The sequence below is a fragment of the Athene noctua genome, chromosome 1 (genome assembly GCF_965140245.1).
Source record: "Athene noctua chromosome 1, bAthNoc1.hap1.1, whole genome shotgun sequence".
Taxonomy (NCBI): domain Eukaryota; kingdom Metazoa; phylum Chordata; class Aves; order Strigiformes; family Strigidae; genus Athene; species Athene noctua.
This window is the reverse complement of record NC_134037.1, coordinates 147,542,205-147,563,433: the sequence shown is the minus strand read 5'-3', so window position 1 is coordinate 147,563,433 and position 21,229 is coordinate 147,542,205. Positions and strand designations below refer to the sequence as shown.

The 21,229-nt window shown below is 38.4% G+C and overlaps 1 protein-coding gene across 3 annotated transcripts in view; it reads left to right on the top strand.

Moving 5' to 3' along the window:
* POU2F1 (POU class 2 homeobox 1) overlaps nucleotides 1-21,229 on the top strand; it is a 108,328-nt gene that overhangs the window by 41,355 nt on the left and 45,744 nt on the right. The window contains exon 1 of one of the 3 annotated variants that reach the window (XM_074900207.1): nucleotides 17,631-17,658. The exons of the other annotated variants lie outside the window; for them this stretch is intronic. Within the exon in view, the coding sequence (XP_074756308.1) occupies nucleotides 17,631-17,658 (28 nt within the window). Of the gene's footprint in view, nucleotides 1-17,630; nucleotides 17,659-21,229 lie in introns of those variants that run through there. 3 annotated transcript variants of the gene reach the window in all.

Sequence of the window (21,229 nt, the reverse complement as noted above, 5' to 3'; positions counted from 1 at the left end):
GGGAACTGAGGTGCTGCAACTGCTTTTCAGATGGGTTAATTTTCTGCTGCCCAATTCTCTGACTTTGCTAATCTCACCAACTGTGAGGTCAGTTAAGTGCTGGTATTGACCCCGTGGGAGGTATGGCCAGGGAGAAAGGGGGTCAGCCTACAACTTTGTCAACTTTGTTTTTTTTCACTATCACGTTAATACGTCCATATAAGTTATCCATATATACTACATCCATATAAATTATGTAGATGAGATAGTTGACATACATAATGTTAACAATGGGGAGATGTTACACTAGTTAGAGCAAGACAGTGTTTCTTAAGTCCTAAGGAAGATTAAGTTACAGGGAGAATAATCAGGAGTTTGAAAAATATGAATCAACAAAGGAGATAAAGGAGGCTCTGATGGGTGGAAGGTACTTGACTGGGGCTTCTGGGAGTCAATATGAGATGTTGTTCTTGGTATGTTCCTGGCAATCACGTTCCCATGGTGATAGGAAAGCACTCAGTTATCTGCGTCTTGTGCTGGACTCGTATTGGACAGATGGAAATCAAAATACAGATCTTATACTTCTTGCATAATTAACATTTGCATCTCACTGCTGTGAGATGTAATCGAGGCCAAAAGATTAACAGGATCAGGAAAGAAAAGGGATTATTCATTTACAGTACATTATGTTAGGTTAAATGAAAGCTTTGTCAAGCCTTTGTAAAGAATTGAAAAACCATTATACAACAGGGAACAAATAAAGTGCTAACCAAAGGGGATTAGGAAGAAACTTCTCTGGTAAGTAGGCTATTCCATGGGTGTCCACTGTGAGGTTTCTTGTACCTAGTATTAATCATAGGCAAGTTTTAGGTTAGGTGATTCATCTCTTCGTAACAATTCTTATGACCACTTAAACAGACGATAGCTGTTGATTTGAATAGAAATGTGTAGCTGGAAAGGCTCCTTAGGGAAGTAAAGTTTAAATTCAGTTATGCACAATATCTATTTCTAGGAGAGAGCACCTCTGGAGAAAAGATAGGGTCTACCATAAACAATGTGTGACTAGAAACCTGTCAAAGAAATAGCAAGAATGATTATTTGCAGTCAGGGTGTATGGTGAAAACTGTAAGTGAGGAGGAGCATTTGGAACATCAGTCTATGCTGGGGAGGTCAGTGGTATCAACTTTGCCAATTAGAGAATTTTAACAGCTAAAATAGTGGATGCATGATGTAGAACTGAACATATCTCTGATTTCAAGAGTGATAATATGATAAAAACCCATTAATAAAAATTTATATTAAAAACAAATAAGGTGAGGTCAGCAACAATAAGAAGTACCCTTAATGTGATATGTGTGTTTCTTTAAGCAGAACAAAAACCTAAGAAATTAATTATTAATTTGACTGTTACTTTAATAGTCAAACTGATGATTCATTGTGCAGATAGGATAGATTAGCTGTAAGCCAAAGTAATGCTGTAAGATTCCCAACTTGCACAGTGAAGTAAAATTTGAAGGAAGAATTGCGAGGAGTGCTGTTTGAAGGGGCTTCCTGATCTTGGAGTCTACCTGTTAACTACTGCAGCCAAATAATCTCTGACAGAACAGATCTCAGTGAAATGCACAAATACTAATGGCTGATATTTAAAAAATAATATAAAAATGAAGGAAATCAAAGGATAAACTCAGTGATGACAACTCATTTAAGTTGTACTTCTGCTACCTCCATCAACAAAAGCTGCTTGACAGACAAATAACTAACTGCTCATATTCTGCTATTTAAAAAGATGCTGTGGATTTTTTTTTTAAAAAAAGTTTATTGAAAAATCAGCACAGTGAATACTTTACATGGCTTCCCCTTCCCAGTGAGACAGAGGAGTCCAGATCGAGTCTTGTCTTCGGTATCTTTCTGCTGGCTTGGGAGATGAGAAGTCTCAGCTACAGCTTCATCAGTTTGCTCACCATACTCTCCTTCTGAAACAGCAGTCTGTGTTTTCTCTCAGAGATGGTTATGTCCTGGTTAGTGAATGAGGAGAGGTAGTAGCATGGTTTGGGAAGCATTGTCTGATGTAGTCATGTGAATTACAGTATCTACCTTGCTCAAGCTACTGGAATACAAGTACACAAAGACTTGTTTGGAACGATATCCTAACCTATTTTTCTTGGTAGTATTTAGCAAGCTGGTAAAGCTCAAGCAATGCCAATAAATGCCTCCATTGAAAAGTTTACATAGATCACTTTTTACAGGTTTATGTTTATATGATGAAGGATGAGTATTTCTGCAGACAGGATTTCATGAGGCAAAGTGAACCACTATAGGAGCTTGCTGTAGAAAGAAGCTGCACCTCTATCCCCCTGCTCCGCAGCCAGCTCCTGCTGCTCTCTCAGCAACTTCTTGTGCTAGTTAAACACCTCTGTGGCCTGATAAAGCAGTGCCAAAAAAACAGACTGACAGTCACAAAAGAGAAAACAATGAGATTTCCCCCCTGCCCTGTTTGGTGGGAGCCGTTGACTGACCAGCTCATGGAGCTGTAGTCCATAGGCACTTTTTGAAACGTGCAAGGGTGAGAGCATACATTCTGACATGTTTGCACACTTAAGCTGTTTTAAGGGATCTTCCATTCTCCTCCCCAGGCTTCTTGTTTGCTCATCAGGAAAGTGTCATACACGTTCTTAACTCTGTAACCTCAGAGTCACAAGTGAGAATGCAGTCTTTGAACTTGGTTGGATACTTACCTGCTTTTGAGTTACCTTGGGCATTTCCTAAAAACAGAGAAAATGCCATTCTTAAAGTGAATGGGAAGGGGGAGGAATGCTTGAGATTGTATGAGTTGGATTTCTAAAATCTGCAGGATGAGGCAGCTTGCATTTAGTAATTTACAGCGACTGGAAAGGTATCTTTCTGATTTGTTGATGTTAGTAGATCTTAAGTGGCCAAGGAAGCTGTAGAGGTGGAAAAACAATTGTGTCAATAATGTGGAAAAAATGGGACAGGTTTATTTCAAAAGCTAGAGTCCAGTTGTACTTACTTGAGTGACTACATAACTTCATTTGCTGATAGACAATTTTTGGTCACTAAAAATAATCTAATGTCAATTTATACAGTTTTCTGGGGGAAGAGAGAAAGTCTTCTGGTGAATTCATTGTAAGCTTTTTCAGTTCTTGTTAAGATTAAAGCTCTGTTTTGTAATTGTATCGATAAAATGCACTCTTTTATAATGTATCTGATTTAGAATGGCTTACTTCATTGATTACCAAATTAAAGTGATACAAAATCAATAGTAACACATACTAAAAGGATTAAGGACAGGATAACTGAAAAATCTCAGTACAGTTGTTAATGGAAAGTCAAAATCTACTAGCTGTGTTTTTTTCTTCAGCAAGTACTCTTCTGTATCTGCCAGTGATCAGGAAGAAATATGGAAACTTTGTTGATAAAATTTTCAGATGCAAAAAATTTTCAGATGGTGAAGTTGCTACAGTTGGATCAGTTACTATAAAGGGATCTAAGATTCACCGCTTTTTCTGTGAAATGAACCAGGTATTTTAATTTAGCCAAATACACAGTGTTTGCTAAACATATCACAAAAGAGATGTAGATTCCACTTTTGGAAGAATAGCCTGTGCTCTGAAACATATGGACTCTAAAAATGAATTGTGATGAATTACAATCTGGAAATGGCTTTTGACATGAGACTGTACCTATGATAACAATTACAATACTTGAGTTATAGATAAAGTTGAGACTAACCTTATGGTAACTGCAGTTAACAACTGCAGTTATTAACAAAGCCAGCGATATTTCTGAGAAGAGTCACGGTGGATTCAGAATGTGAAAAGCCTGTCAAACTGCATTTAAAATTCAGAATCTTTAGTTAAACCAAATTGGATCGAGTGTACAGTGACTTGCTCACAGTACATAAGGGGACTTGTTTAAGGAAGCCTTTTTAACCAGCCAAAGGTGCATAACAAGATCCATTTGCTGGAACCTGATCCTAGGGGATTTCAGTCTTAAAGCATGCCTTATATAAAAAAGGGACTTCAAGTTAATAGCTAAATCTAAGAAGATGGTGTAGCTCCATCTCTTGGAGTGTGTTAACCAGAATATGGTGTTTTTGTCTAATCCATCACCTGGAAGTTGAGGCTTAAATTACACAGGAAAACTTAATGGCCTCCTTTTATTACAAAAATGCTATGCTTGTCTCCAAGTCTCTTCAGAAGTCAAAACCTTCACTCCTCCCTGTTACCTTCTCCCTTCTCCTCCATCCCCCATTTAAGTTGGCTATAGGCAAGTACCATGTGTATGGTTGGTGCTCGTCTGGCCAAATGACATTCTAATTACATACGGGCAATTTCATTGCAAGTTTGTCCTCAGCATGTGTCAACTGTCATGAATAGAAACCACAGCAGAGATAAGAGCTGTAGAGGACAGAATCAATATGTGCTTAAATCTTCTGTATTTGAGATGTACAAAATCTGTCTCTTTGTTGGTATGAAAGATATGTATGAGTGTGTGTGTGTGTGCGTGAACATGTTTGCATTTGGAGTATCTTCTCAACACTTGACACTAAATATTTTTGTTTTACCAGTATTAACTGGTGCTACACTTGAAATTCTTTCAAGATGACATGTCCAATTCTAGTGTAAAATCTCTTCATTTTTCAGCTTCTCAGATTCTAGACTCTGCCACCTGTATATCCATTTAATTTCCTTCTGTAAACTGTGTAAACCTATTGCTTGCAATACAGACCAAGAGCCTTTGATATTCAATTCTCTGGCTTTTATTAACATATGATGGACTATTGATGTTAATATCATGTAGTTCTTAAGGTACAAACTATGCCGGGCCTATAGGGCAATACTGATTTTTTTTTTTTCTAATGAATTGTAATTTTTTTTTTCAGTTGAGTGGACTTAACAGTCATCATTTTTAACACTAAATGGCATGTTTCACTTGCTCAGTGGTTGTACCCTGTTAAAGCTTTCTGTGTTTCCCTGGTCATTTTAATGCCACCAGCTCAGCTGTTTCTTTGAAGTGCTGCTGATTAGTTTGAAAAGAAATTTGGAAGGGAATGCAGAAAGACTAGAGAAGAAAACTAAACCTAAACTACTTAAGCAAATGAGCAGCTTTCAAGTTAGTGATGGATTAAGGCTAATTCCCACAGGTGGGGTAATGGATAAAGCTCACAGGTGTACAATGTCTTACATATGTTGATGGATGAATAAAATTTATAGCTAACTTCCAGTATGCACATAAAACTGTTTGCTTATTATTTCCCCTTTCATACATAAATGTATATTCTGATATGAGACAGCTAGCATAATGGTGGCCTCTTGTGTAGTTAGAAGTGGAATGTTCCTGGGTAAGCTTGCCTTGCCCTCCTTGAAAAATAGGGATCGTTTGCAGAGCAAGTGCAAGGACAGGCATTTTGTAAAGTCAGCACAAACAGAACTGACTGATACTGAGTCTATTTCTTATCAACCGCTTGCTCTTTTGGAAACAGATAAGCATCATGTTGTTATTTTTGTCAGCCAGATTTCATAAGGAAAGAGAAGTGTGTGTTGTTTCTGTCTTTTCCTTTCTGCTCTCTGTCATAAACAGTTGGCCAATTTTAACTAAATTGAGCAAATTACAGTATTTCAATAATACTAAGCTCCTGTAGTTTTCCTGAAACTGGTGAATAAATTAGAGATAAGATCCTGACTTTATGAGCATTAGTATAGTCACTCTTAACACTCCGGGTATGAAATCTTTCATGTTATGATTTTTCATGGAAATATCTACTGTATTTTCATGCTCAACAAGTAGTCATAAAGCAAATCAAATCCTAGGACTTACCAAGAAAAGAACAGAGTGCAAAGCAATATAAGAAGAAATAGTATTGTGACATAATCCATTACTGCATCTTTCTCCTGGGTACTGTACTGTGCAGCTCTTCTCCCCCAACGTGAAAAAGATGTAGAAAAGCAGCAGTAGGAATCATTGTACAGAAGCCATTCACACTTACTATGAACAACTGTGTAGGCTAGAGATTATCATCCTAGACAAGATAGAGCTAAGGGGATATATAGTCAGTGAAGTGTCATGGAGGGGTGAATAGAGGCTTACAGTTCATGGTCTCTTTTTTTCTGTTGTAAGTAGGGGAAACTGAAGTAGAGTTACGGAAGAAGATAGATTCAAAACAAAATAATAATAAAAAAAGTTCTTCAGTATATACTTAAGATGTGGGACTCCCTGCTGCAGGCTCGCTCCCACAAGCTTACAGGGGTTCAGTGGAATGTTGATGTGGATTCATGGGAGAGAAAAGTCTGTTGAGGGTTACGTAGTGTTTATCAACATCCTCTGCCCTAAAAAGTCTTTGAGTTGTAATCTGGGGGGGGCAGTGTCTTACGTACCTTCTGTGTTCCTGCACTCTTGCCAAAGCATCAATTTTTAGGTCCTGTTTCCTGGCTAGCCATAGGATATTAGCTGGAATACACACGCCCTTTTCCCTAAGCTTGTAGAGCTGTTCTTACTTGAAACCATAGTCTGAGTAGAGGCGAGATGTCTTGTTTGAGGCCATGCTAAAGGAAAAGCAGAGGAAGTGTAGTCCTTATCTGCACTACTTACCTGGTCAGTTGGCCAACAGGTACATGCCTATGGCCAGTGAGTGCATCTGCAGTTCCAAATTAGCCCCTTCTCTTCTTTAGCCAGCAGAGGGCACATCAAAAAGGCTGGGGTGAATCATAAAGGAGAAGAGTCGAGGGCTTGGATGTAGGCAAAAGCAGTGAGTTGTGTGTGAGGCTGCAGAAAAGAGCAGAACAAATCGAAGGTGGAATATGTGTTTGTAGGTAAGGAACAAAGGTAGGATTTGTACGTGACAAACAATTGTCAGTTGCAGGATATCTTTAAGATTTTTAGAATGAGGCTTAGAAAGCTGATACAGAGGAATGCAATTAAAATTGGAAATATTACAAAGCACTTATCAGAGAGGTACTGTGTTGTGGAAGTCTTACAACTTGACCAGAAGGATTTGTATTTGGATTTCTGACTTTCCTCTTTCAGCTGTGTATTCTTGATAGCAATTTACAGAATGACAGGCATTTTCTAAATGGTATGGTGTTTCTTAAACTTCAGTACCTTGCAGCAAAAGAGAGAAGCCATTTCCTTTGCAGGCATCACCTCCTGTAATAACAGATATTCACTTTACATGCTGAGCAGTTGCTGAACTAGGAGCATATCCAGAGTTTTATTTTCCTGTATTAATCAAGGAAAAATGGTTATGCTTTTTAGTAGATGTTTCCTTTACAAGATGCTGTAATTGGTGTTTCACTCGCTGAGTGTTTAAACTCTGTAGCCAATATGAAGCAGATACAACCACTTTCTCATGGCCAGCTGTGCAAGTTGCTATGGGAACTCGGTGGGGACTATCTGCAGATTACTGCTCTGGGGACCACACCTGGCTTATTTGCATTCAATTTAAGTTGGGGAAAATTCAAAAGAAAAGAGGAGTGTAGACTAGCCGGTAGGCAGGCAAAAAAGGGCTTGTCATTTTAAGACTGTCACATTGGATGGAAAAGCTGCTCGTATTCATGGTTCTTGCAGACTCATGCAGCGTTCTGAATTTTGTAGCCTTTTTCGTGCATTTTGCCAGTGTTGTGAGGCTTGTTGGAAATGTAATGTCACAGAGGATTTTTTTTTTTTTAATTACTGCCTCTAACTTAGTGAAAATCTAGAGAATTTGTTAACTTTCTCTGCGTTTTTAATGGGTAATTTCTCTGATGGTGAGTGTGAAAGCAGTATGGAATACAGGTCATTCTTTTGAAACAGCATGTTCAACTCAGTGCAATATTAAAATGTCAGTGCAATATTGAATGTTGCTGGAGAGCTTAGCTTGATTTTTTTTTTTTAATTTTTTTTTTCCTGAATAGTTATTTCAGTGGTGACTGTGACTTCCTAAGAAGGCTGTGGAAAAAATTTTCATTCAAGTCAGCAGCAGTGGTCAGCTGGCAGCTCTCAGGCTGTTTGTGGCTGAATTTTGGGGAATGATGGTGTCCTGACACTTAAGTGCTTCAGTTCTTGCTTGTTTGTTCATTCTCACTACATAAACTTGCTTTTTGACCAAGACTGGACAAAAGTGATTAAAAGAGCACTATGCCAACTTGCTCTTTACATTATTTCTTCCACTGGGCTGACAAACTGCCTTGATACCTTTCCGCAAGAACGCATTACAGGAACATGTAAACTGTTTACAGAACAGTAGGCTTAGAAGCTTTGAGAAATCTGAGATCACCACCTCAGTACGTCTAAATTTTTTTAATGTATATATATACACACAGAAAATATACTATGTATAGAGAATATATATAATATGTACGTTTTTATATAAAACACAAAGTATGTATAAATATATATAAAGTATATAAATTTATATCTAAACCAGATAAAGTTCATATATATATAGACACACATTAAAAAAATTTTTGAGTGTTAATGTGTGGTTGTCTACCTGTAAACATTTTCAGTTCTGATCTACCTCAGTGTCACCAGAGCCTTGGTCTTCCTTGAAGACTGAGAGGTTTTCAGCCTGCCGTGATGCTGTAGACCAATGCATGGAATTTTTATATAGATGTGTCAGACACTTATAAGGTGCAGTTTTTGTTTATTTGCTATAGTTTAGTCTATTGTGATATTATAGGGTTATTAGTAGTTATTTTTAAGTTCTTCTGTGAACAATTCCTTGAATTTGGGGTTTAGTACTCTAAGCCAGGTCTATGCTAAACTACGTACTGGTATAATTATAGCTGTTAATTCTGCTGCTGCTTCTGTTAGTTTCTCATCAACACTCTCCATTTTCTTTACTTTCAAAAAACTTTGTGGTTCAAATGCCTTCTTCAACACATCTGATGACAATAAGTGGTTATATAGTTAAGTCTTAAAGTGGAGAAATCGCATTTCCGTTTTTGAGCATGGAAATGATGCGTGTGAGGAGATCAGAAATCAAAAAGTATTCTCAAGAGTGGAGTTTGAGGGGTATGTTCATATGTAAGTATACTAATTGTTACGAATTGTCAACATCAGAGCTGAAAGGAAGTGTCCCAAAGAAGAAATAAATAGTTGTTGTGAGATTTTAATTTCTTCTATTTGTCACATAAATTGTGTGATGTAGTTCATAACATGAACTGTACTCTACTGTAACATACTACTGGATTTAAGCTATAGACAATAAAAGTGTAAAGGCAATACTGCTGCTGAAACAGTCTTGCCCAGTTGTTTGTTCCTGCTGCCTTTGTGCTTCAACAGGGTAAACATTTCTGCCCTTGGATTAAGAAACAGATTTGGCGTAAATGTTTTCTCCCTGCGATTGGAGTAGTTTTAACAGATCAGTTCTCTCGTGTAGTTGTGTACGTGGCAGCACAGAGAGGAGGCGGTATAGCAGTGGGGGATGAGCGGGGCTGCTGCTACTGGTGTTCCTGATGGCTTTTTGCTGACTCGGCCTTCATGGCCAACGGCTGTAGTACTGACAGGCATCTATTTAGGGTCCTAATTAAGTATCCTATTTTTAACTTTTGGTTTTACTGTGAAAATGGTGAGATATGCATATATGAAACTTGTGTTTTATTGAGGAATCAGCAACTAAGAATTACTCTGGGTATCACTTCTTAAAAATTATTTTGTCAGGCTTTTTGACCTGATTTTTTCAGTTAACTGCTTTTACCCTGTAATTTGTGACTAGATCATGAATTTCTTTTGAGAGGGTTCTGTATCTGTCAGCTTAACAATTCCAGTCAAAATAAGTTACAGAAAGTGAGGCAGTGCTGAAAAGTTTACCTCTGATCCTGTTTGCTGGAGAAATAAACAAGACATTCCTGTCTTCAGTGGTCTTGTGTCCATGGGCCTGCAAATAAACTGCATGTCTTCCCAGCAAATCCTCTGCAAACACAGCTGCAGGTGGTACTCATACTGCATGCACTTAAGCATTGCTGGTAGTAAACCTGTTCTTGTGGTTATTTCCTGGAAAAGCTAATCAATGCCTCTTCTGCTTTAGCACAGCTGCTAAAACGGGCAAAACTCTGCTTGTGAACATTTCCTGGAAAAGCTCATGTAGGTAATACTTCATATGTCTAGTTACACTATGGTTTTCACTTTCTACTGTTCCTAAATTATAAGTTAAAGACCCAGGTGCCCAGGAACTTTTTTTTTTTTCCTGACTGATGACAAATACAGTTATATTAGCCCTGACCATCCAAAATGATAGATACTTGGATAGGTGTGCTGATGGATGGAATGAGTGTCTGCAGTGTGAATAACTCCATTTCTTTCTTCAGATGTTGCATCTGGCAATTTTTTGTTCAATTTGTAACATACAAAGCAGCTTGTCTGGAATTTGGCCTTTTCCTCTTTGAGATCAAATAATTTAAGCTTCAGAAAGAAGCATTCTCATGACATGTCTTGTGGTTCCTACAGGTGTTAATAGTGTCTGGATCAGTGTGCTGAGGGCATTAAAGCAATATCCTCCTTCAGATTTGAGATAGTTATTAAGGAAGAGAGAGCAAAAGCAGTTTCTGCAAAGGACGGTGGTAACAGCAGTGCAACTTCGATTCATACCCTGAACTGTAGAGGTTTTGCATGTGCTTTTTTCCATTAATTTGTTTGACAATCTAATATTAACTAGAGCTAGATACTGCCTCTACTGTTAACCTTGATGTATCCAGTTGACTTCCGCAGAAATCATAGTACACTTAAACTTGTGACTCTGATTTATATATTTTGAGAGTGACCTGTAAAGTATTTAATGACAAGTGGCGTGGAGACACTGGGATTTGTATTGAACTGAATTGTATGGTTAAGTCATATACTGAATTAGTCTGTTCTTTGTAGAGCTCCTATTCATCAGGCTAGGTTAGCAATTACTACTTTGTCAAAGTGGAGAGCAGAAAAACAGTGTGTTTGCAGAAGGCATGTTTTGATTTACAGGTGAGTTTAAAAATAATGTTTTTAAGTTCTGAAGGCCTGTCCCTGTTATGTGGGTGGACACGCAGAGGCAAATATAATGCTTTTGGAATGCACATACGGTGACGTTTCCAAAATGTATAGGTCTTACAACTGCTAAAACAAATACTGCCATTCAGCATTTGAGCTTGGCACAAGTAGCCTTCATATGTTGTCAGATCAGCTGTGTTGTGATTTACATATTAGAGAGTATTTCTTTTACTCAAGTACTTGGTATTTTTAATGTGTTTTGCAGTAACAATTTGAAACTAGCAATATTAATGCCATCTTCATTGCCTGGTGTTTGGTATTATAAACTGCGTTTACCTTTTCTATTCAGATGGTGTGCACAATTTCAGTAGCTGCTGTCTGTGTGTAAGATGTTTCTGAGTAAGACATGACCACTTTAGGTCCAGGGCATACATGAGCATGGGCTGGCGTTCCTTGCCGGGGGAAGTTTGGGGTCACCCACTCCTCATGGTGGCTGGCACCTGGTGGTGTTCCAGGTTCTTCATTTGCCCTAAGCTGCAGCCTCCCATAAAAACTTGCAAGCTTTCAAGGTGGTGGTGTTTTTTGTTGGGTTTTCTTGTTTGTTTTGTTTCAGTACTACTGTTGCACAGACCTGTGCCCTTTAGATTGCTTTTCAAAAAAAATATTGCAGGACACACAGTACAGAAAGACTGATGTGAAGTTACATGGACAAAACACAGGGGAGGGGTGAAGAACACAATCAGTAAAACTTCAGAATTCATCAGAATAAGAAAAAAAAATGAGGCATGCAAATATTATAAAAGTAATTAAATGTGGTGTTTACTAATAAAACAATATATGGCTGTTCCAGGTGTTCAGTACTTGTCAGTGTGATATATTTCAGATATGACAAACCAGTAATTTTAAAGGAAGATGAGACTCACATATGTGGATAAAAACTTAAGCAGGTGTCTCCGCTAAAATATTTACATTTTAAATTCTTTTGTATGTACTTTTAAAAAAATCCTGCTCAACTTTGGATACTATTTTTCATGTGCAAGTTTACTACAGCAACAAATATGTAATTATATAGAACCATACCTCAAGTGTGGTGGAATCAAAGCATGATTTGCTCATTTTCTATGCTAACTTCTCATTAAATTGAAAGGAGGTGAGTGCCCTCCTGCAAATACTAAAAAGTGCTACTGTGCAACAGCTCTATGGCAGGTGGAACATGCTAATTAAATAACACAGTTTGTTTTCAAATGTGTGACACTTAGGGTTGGTTTTTTTGAATTAAGTTCCTGGAGTCAGTGCTTATGATGTAATGTTTGATGCATGTAAATAAATAATAATTAAGAAAGTCTCAAGCCATTATGAGATAATAATGAAAACCTTGAAAACATAAGTGAAAAATGAGTCCCTAAATCAGAAGATATCAAGACCTAATGTTTGCTACTCTTCAAAATATTCCATGATTTCTAAGTAAATGTTATGATGGTTTCATGGATCGAATTTGAACAACATGCCTGCACAACAGTGACTGCACTGAATTTATATCCCTTGCTTTTGAAAAGAAAACACTCAACAGAATGAGAGAAAAACTTTTCTGTAAATCTGTATGGGTCCTTTCTGTATGGATCCTTTCCTATGTTTTATGGCTTGTAGGCAGTATGGAGAGGGCGAAACCGTTCAGATAATGTGCCAGAATGGTAGAATTAACATGAGTTTCAAATAAGGCTCAGTTTGCTTGTGAAAGCTATCATGCTATAACTTTTGAATAAGAGTATTTGTCTTTTCTCTTCTCCCCCACCTCTTGCCACTCCCCCCACTTTTTTCCCCTTCTCCTATGGTGGTGCTGTACTGTGAGTTTGTCATGACCACAGTTTTCTTACTATAACAAAATGACTTAAACCATGTTAGTTGCTACCTTCTGTGGACAAAAATAAGTGAGTCTTAAAAAAACAAACCCACAAACAAGCCCCTTTATATAATGTGTTAGGTGCTTATGCGTATCTGCTGTCCTGCACTGAAGAGTTAGCATTCCTGCTTAGCTGTCTGCATACTTAATTTTCTTCAGAAAAGGTACACGAAATAATTTTGAAAGACATTTTGTGCAATGGAAAGTTTGAAAGGATGGTTATGATTTGAGTTTGTGAGAGAGAAGTGAAATTAGATGTAGACTAAAATTCCAATTCATAGCAATTGCGTAATGACCGGTTATTCTAAAGTAGGCCAATTTTATTTGACTTTTCCAGACAACTGCTCTTTGGCTTTTAGCAATTTTCAGATAAAATCAATTTTGTTAGCCAAAGTCAAAGGTGGTGGCTAAAATTAGAGCTTAGTTTGTAGGCCTAACTATGAACAGGCTGCTGCCTGTCTGTCCGTAATTACTCTAAGAGGATTGTGCCAGCTTTAATAACAGTTTATTTTGTTGAAGTACATGGGGTTTTTATAAATTTTTTTATAGCACATTGGAGTTCTGTTTGAAATTTTTATTAGGATTCGTTTAGCTTGTAGAATGGAGACTTGGAAAAGTCTTAAGTTAAAATGTGGTAGCTCCATGTAATGTAAGTTTAGGGCTAGCTGTATATATGGTCATGGCTGGTGTGGCATGTAGAAAGCAGCCTTACTCTGAGTGTTGCCAGTGTTCATGGACGTTTCGCTTAGTCATGCACTATTTTCAAAGCTTTGGTGACCAGTCTTCTTCAGTGGTTCTTCAAGATAAAATATACTAGACACTGATACATATGCTGATAAGTTACAATTAATACCTTATTTCCTTTCCTTGTATCATTCCAAATGCACTGTTCAAAAGGGAAATAATGAATTGTTGGCTTATTGGGTAATCTTGCCATGTTGATTCAGAAAGCATGCCTGCACAGTTTACAAAGGTCATGCTTGTCACAGAGCTGGCTAGTGGCAGAAATTTCCTCGCTGTCGTTGAGGGCATGTAGTAAATGACATTTTACTAATACGTGGAAACATCTATATAAAAATTAAGATTCTTTCCCCCAGTAAAGGTGTTGGATAGAATAATGTTGATAATTACTTTGCCCTTTATCCCTTTAATTCTGCCTCATTTGTGTTGTTTTATTATTTTTTTTTAAAAAAAGACCAACAGACCTTCTGAAAATAAGGGTTTAAACACCCTAGTTTGTAACAACTTTAAGTTATCTATACCACTTATTTACAATAGATTACATTGGGGAATAATTTCGTAGAGTTTACAGTCAGTCAGTTGGTCATAATAAACAGAAAAAACCTAGAAACAGAAATAAAAGAGACGATGCAAAAGGAGGTCTAACCAAGAGCTACATAATCTGCAGGGGAAAATGAGGTTCACTTTCGAAAAGTAAGGTATTAAAGTATCAAGTATAATAATTAGAACTGAATAAATAAAGTGACGTACTGGTGGGACAAACAGCAAAACAAACGTTTTCATTTGAAATGTGAAGGTATGGGACATACATAAAAAGTGAAAAGAAGATAATCTCCTGAAGCCTTATCCGCAGACTTTGAAGTGTTTGAAGGACATCTGCCTTTGGCATACCTGGCTCCATGTTAGTGACTTAGTTCCTATGGTTTTAAGGAAAAATATGAGTAGAACTATGTGGGAAAAATCATCAGTGTAAGAATAGAAGAATTGGTGGAGAGAAACAGTTTTTGAGACATCTGTAGTTGTGCGGGATGTGGAGAATTTTGCACTGATGATCACAAGGTGTACCACTTTCTCTTCTTAGAGGTGCCTTTGGAGGATGAATGAAACTGTGTGCAAAACCCAGAGTGGTAATTTGCTTAAATGTGAGTACCACAAGTGTGACTGATTCAGGATGTTAAATAACTTTTAATGTAAATATCCAGAAAGAGGACAGCCAATGATATGGCAGAACCCAAACAGAAAGTTAAACTAGCATATTCTGCCACTGGTTTTGAAGCAGAGTGGTAATGCACTATTCCTTCCCAAACCTTTTCCTACTTGTGTCTCCAGGTCTCCTTTGGAAGCCTACTTACTGGATAAATATTTGCAGTAGTGTGACCTAAATGAAACAATAGTTGGGGTTTTTTTAGACAAAAATTAAGAACTTACGTAAAAAAGAAGATAATAGAATTGCCAAAGAACAAAGTGGTCACTGGAAGATCTTTTTTTTTAACTGTTATTTTGAAAAGTCAATGTATAAGGTTTTATTTCAATTAGCAGTGGAAGTTACGGTTCAAATGAACATTTGTGTGGGGGTTGGTGTTTGTAAGGCAGCTTAGTTGGCACAGTTGGGAATGGGAAGATAATTTCTGCCTTGTTCTTGCTAGCTGTCAGTGCAATGTTGACAGTATGGATGATGTGTAGAATTGTGGTACCACCAGCATGCTTGCTAACACTGCTTGAGGCACATCCTTCCCTGGCCTTTATTTGCTGTTTGCTTGTTCTGTTGTTTGATACAAGTCATCCATCATTACACACGTGCCTGCTTTTAACGGTCACTTCCTGCGGCCGCGTGCTTTTGATGCTGCACCTGTGTTCAACCAGCTCAACACAGTCTCGTTTGAAAAGGATCCCAAACATAACGCTGCTGTCCTCTTACTACGCTGCTGGCTGCCTCAGCTCAGGCACTACTTAAACTGGCACTTGCTTTGTGAAGTGCTTGGCTTGTTATACCATTTAAGTCTCAACTCTTCCAATGAAGCAAACAGATTATCTCCCAGTGCACTCCAAAAGCATGTACGGAAGAGTGAAGTTTACTGAAGGTCTGCAAACCAGAGAGCTGTGCCTCAGTTCTCAATGGGACACGTGAATGAGTAGAAAACCAAGTTGAAAACAAGATATTAGGAAAACCTATTCAGTACACGCAGTTGTTTCCCTGCAGTTGGGAGCACCTTCGCACCTTCCCTTCTTGCAATCTTTTTCAAGTGTAGATCACTCCTGTTAAATATATAGCGGGGAACATCTTGTGTTAAGTAGAGATATGAACCTGAACAGAAGAAGAGGTCAAGCATGGAAATAAATTCCAGTCAGTACTGGATGATTGAGAAGTCCCTTTTCTCTCGCTCCCTCTTGTTTGGAGAGGCGGTGCTTGAATTCACTTCAGAAATGAGGAGAAGAAAAGTACAGCTAGCTTTTTATAAAGAAAAAAAAAAAAGAAAAAAACTCGACTTGCTCTTTAAATTTGCATTAATATTTGGAAGTGGGTGGCTCAACCTGCTAGTCATCTCCTGCATCATCACATTGTCTTTTCCTGATCAGAATATGGAATAATAAATGTTGTGATGCTCACATTACACTCGAATTTTTATTTAAATGTTCTTTCTGTTTAGGACGCTGGTATTTGAATGGTAAACAAACTGTATGAAATGATTTAATCTAGCCTCGTAGTTTGTCAGTACACTTAGTTCTGTGGACCACTTTTGGAAAAGAAGATTGATCAATAAACAGACAAAAGCCTCCTCCCACTTCTCTGACTTTCAGCATGCTTTGTGGTCACAGTAGCAAGTGTGTTCTGGTTATCACTGAGTGGTTCAAAGATGCAACCTGGGTGTAAAGTGCCCCTTTCAAAAACCATAGCTCCACAGTAAGCTTTGTTTAGCTATATTGTGTATGTTTGTGGAAGGGATTAGTAATAGATTTTTGTTTTTTTCTTGGAAGTAATTGGAAAGCAAAAGACTAAATCTATTTTGATTTCACTAGGGATAGATTAGTGGGTGTCAAATGTTACACAATACTTGACATATTCACTGCTGTTAAGTTGGCCATGGCAAAGGGATTACCCGATAATGAATCACCAAGCTCTTTAGCCATTTAAAGGGAATCACGCTGCTTCCTTGCCCTGGTGGTACTCTCTTTCCTGCCCAGGACCTTCTTGTGACAGTTTGTGTTCAGATGTGGAAAACTCCATGCAGATGTGCAAGCACCAGTTTGACAGCTTTGTGTTTAGCTTCTACCTTGCTAATTGTTTTCGTGGGATTATTTGGATTGTGTAGAAAGCTTTCTCCAAATCCCCTTTATTACTGAAGTTATTGTTGCCAGCAGGAATAAGATTAAAGGTGCTTAAGTCTGTAGAGTTGTTTCTAATTTGTACGTGTCATTTCAGTGGCATTTGAACAGAACTTTGTCTCTTCCCCTCCCTGCTCCCCTGTGGTACTGTGCTTGAGTTAGGGCTGAGAAGCCAAGCTATTGGAAGAAAATTCATTTTGTTCCCTAATTATTATGCTGGCACTCGGGAGATAATTTTTCCCTTCATGCACTGCCAATTAATATGCAAATGAGCTGATAAATATTTATACCATGATTTAAATTATGCAGGGAGCGCTTTCAGTGTACTCTGCAAATGAATTGTTCATGGACTTCAAAGTGCTGGCTGCTGTGCTAACGAGAGGAGATTTGCATAAGGCCCTAATCAGGCGCATACTGATTAAGCTTCATTATGGAAACTGCCAGCTGCAATCTTTGTTTCTATTTTATTACAAAAAGGGGAACTTTTCACGCTTCAGTCGCCTTGACAATGTCAGACACAGCTAGTAGGAGAGACTAAAACTCCACAGAGCAACTGAAGTTTCCCTGTTCAGTTGAAGATTGCTATGGTGTAACTGAAGTTGTATTTCTTCCCCCACCTCCCCACTCCCTTTCGTGTTTGGTCGAGAGCAGTAGTGTAGATTTGATAGAAATTGCCATTCTCCCTTTCCTTGGACTATCTGAACCTGTAGAGGATACCACAGCAATGCTGGACTGCAGCGACTACGTTCTAGGTGGGTACCAGCTCAGCTCTTTCTTATGAACGTTTAATATGGAAATAGAGGCTGTGAGGTTGACTATGCATAGAGGCTTAATCACGTATGCAGAGGCTAGAGAAGGTATTTGTAAGGCTGAAGCTCACCAGTGAATCGGCAGCAAGTAGCTGCCTGGTAGGTAGATAAATAGATCTGTACCAGGGAAATACATGGTTTGGTTTTTTTCTTCTTCTTTCCCTTGCTCCAGGAGAATTTGTTTCCTCTGCGCTGGACAGATTTGCTGCTAGGCTTGGATGATATTAGTACAGACCTTTTGCTTTTAGGATTTCAATCTGAGAAGCATTTGGCTTCTAACAAACACTGGACTTGACTTGCATATCCGTATGTTATGAATTTTAAAGCATTAAAATGAATGAGAGCGCATCCCAGTCTTGAAGAATTTTGCAGCTGTATCGAGCCATCCCCCAACAGAATGTATATTATGTCTGTGTATTTTTAATGTAATAGCAAGGTTCTTCATGCGTAATAGAAAATAAGGTGGAGTGCACAGTGGTTGCCATTGATACCATTGCAAGCTGTGCCTAAGGTTACTGGGATAATGTATTTCCTGTGCTGAGATGCCATCAGAACTGCAGAACAGACATCCCATAATTTTTTCTTCATGTCTTTTAAAGTTATTTATGATAACGGATCATCCCAGTTTTACAGTAGGTTTTATTTATTTTTAAAGCTCTTTCTGCAAAGCTCAATGCAGAGATTTTTCTTTTATTATTCCTTCAATTCCATTATGTAAGTTCATGTAAGAACTTATGTCAAAGAGAATATATTTTTGGGTGGTAAATTTTAAAGCAGACATGATTTTTTTCTCTATAGGAAGTGTTTTTTTTTGAAAATGAATGTCTAAAAGAATTCTTGGCATATTTTTGCTCACATTGAACTTTGGTTTTTCCATACTCATCAATGAATCATTTTTGCTGGTGCTGATGGAGTATTGAGCAGTTTCATTTTCATGGGTGAAAGGAAATAGTTAATGATACATTCCATGTTAAGATTTTCTGTGTTTTACTAGCTGTGTACAGTCCCTAATATTCCAGGTTGGTCCAGTGTCCGCTGCTTCTTTCTTCTGAATACCTTTTGAAATGTTACTAAGGGTGTGTGAAAGCCTGGCACAGCACTGCCTTGCGACACCCTCAGCCCTGCTAGCAGAGTAGCAGTACTGAATGTTATTCACTCCTGAGAGTTGATTTCAATCATGCACCTGCTGCTTTCGATCCTTCCTTCTGTGGAGTTTGTTTTTAGATAGTGTTGGCAGAAGTTGTAGCCCAGGGCCTTTATTTAAAATCCAAGTAAGATCTAAAGGAAAAAGAAAAGGTGAGGGCATTATGGTTTGGGGTTTTTTAGCCCACTTCATTTATGCTTTTAACTTTAAAGCAGAGATTGCATAAGCATGTATAAACCAAATAATCTTTTCATTTGACGTATAGCGAATCCATAGGTTTAGTATCCTGCGGGTATGTGTCTGTTTTGCTGGTAGCAGTTTTGTGCTTCAGATGTATGTCATAGCATTTGCAATGGAAATAGCGGCATTGTTCTTGGTGCTTTACATGCAGAAGGCCCACAGATTGAACAAGAAACAGTCAGCTGGTGAAATAATGGGTGCTATCCTCCGTCTGAACCTGAGCAGTACAGAAAGATATTTCTTCATCCAACTTGCTACTTTTTTTGCAATAGCAATGTTTGAGGTCTTTGTTACGGATGAATCTTTACGATAAAATATTCTTCATTTAGACTTGCTTTTAGTAGTTGAATAAACTTTATGGGCATGTCTAGTACTAGCAAAACTAAACACCTTTTTTTAAAGGATTCATTTTTTGGCATAGCCTGACAGGAAAACCTGTCTTAGTTGCCTTATGAAAAGAGGTCTGTACAGTTATAACTTTGTCCTAAGCAAACTTGCTGGTCACGCAGGATCGTTTGTTGTATCGAGCCCTCTCATACAGAGGAAACAGTCGCTATGTTGCTTGGAGTTCTGTACGCAGGACAGTTGTTCCCCCCACCCCCCCCTCCAGGTTTTGTTTATTCTACCATTAGCAGCCTGCACAGTGGCTCTAATACTTCAGTTTCTGCAACAAGCTAGCGCAGGAGGTGGTCTTGTTTTTCTTGCAGGAGCTTTCTGAAGGGGTTCAGTGAAAGGATCCCATGGATCCCATGTTAGTAAGAGATCTTCTCAACCTGTCAGGAGTTCAGGCTATCCTTGTGCTCTGGGCTTAAAAAATACGTCCTACATCCAATAGCCCCATGAATTAACCTAGTTTCCACAACCAAGTGTGTTGGCCCTCTAAAACCCTCTTTGCTTGTTTTCCTGTTGGATGAGGACTCTTCATCTTTGTGTCCAAAGTGAAGTCTCCCATTCAGTGTTCTCTGAACCTAAACTAATTTCAGTAGCTAGCTGTGTGTCAAGAAATGAACTAGTGCTGTTAATCAAATGAATGTTGCCTATAATCACTTTAAATGAATGCATTGTTGCCACAACAATAAACACAATTTAAGGTACATGCAACTTCTAGATAGAAACATACTTTGTTTTACACACAGATCTATCAACAGGGAGGGGCACATGTACAACAAACATTTTTGTGCAGATAGTGGAACCCATGTTCTCTTTCTAGAGTGTGGGTCATACTATCCAAATGTGGAAAATGACAAAATAAGGAGCTGGGAAGCAATAGGTTCTGTATCTGCAACCTTAGCAGAGCTCTACCTTTCAAGACTATGAACTTGTAGCTTGAATCTGCTAAGCAGAGGTTGTGAAAAATGGGGCAAAACTTTGCAGTCTTTTGCTGATGTGTGGGCCAGCAGTGCTCAGCTGGAAAGTTTCTCCTTACTCTTCCCCCTTTCAGAAACCAGTTTAACACATGTGCCTTTATACTAAGAGTAACACTGGTAGTTCGGATCTCTTTTACATGTGGCTGACATTTGAAAGATTCAAGCATGGGCATAGGAACTTTCTGAGAAGAGTTGAGGCTCTGTAGAGGTTGTGTTAGCTTTCTAGGGGTAAATTCCTGTTTGTTACAGTCCTGCATTTTCTAGGCCCTACTGGGTTCAACTGCAGCAGTTGTTTACATAGAAAATTACATTTGTTTCAGAAGTATTGAGGGATCTTAAATTGTGTTTCCTAACTGCTTGTTGGGAGTTTTTCCAAGCTTGATGTCTCTTATCTTTTCTCTCACATGCACTGCATTTCTAACTAGTTCCCTCCTCTTTCCACCCTGCGGTCCCAGCCAGGCTTCATCCAGACTCCTGTTTTTGTTCGAGCCTTGTGCACGTGCTGTGTTCCTCTTGGTTTGTGCTTGCGTTACTCTGCATCTGTTGCCCCTGGTTTTGGGAGCCTCAGGGTGGCACTGGTCTCTCTGATAGTACACAGCAGTGGTCCAGCTTCTCATTTCCAGCTCTCATAGGCTGCCAAGCAGTGAAATGTCTGGGCATACTTGAAAATATCTGGGGGAGAGATGCAGCAGTTAATGCTGTTACTGTATTCTTCTTCAGCCAGTTGGTATTTTGGAAATCACCGCTTTGAAAGTACACGACA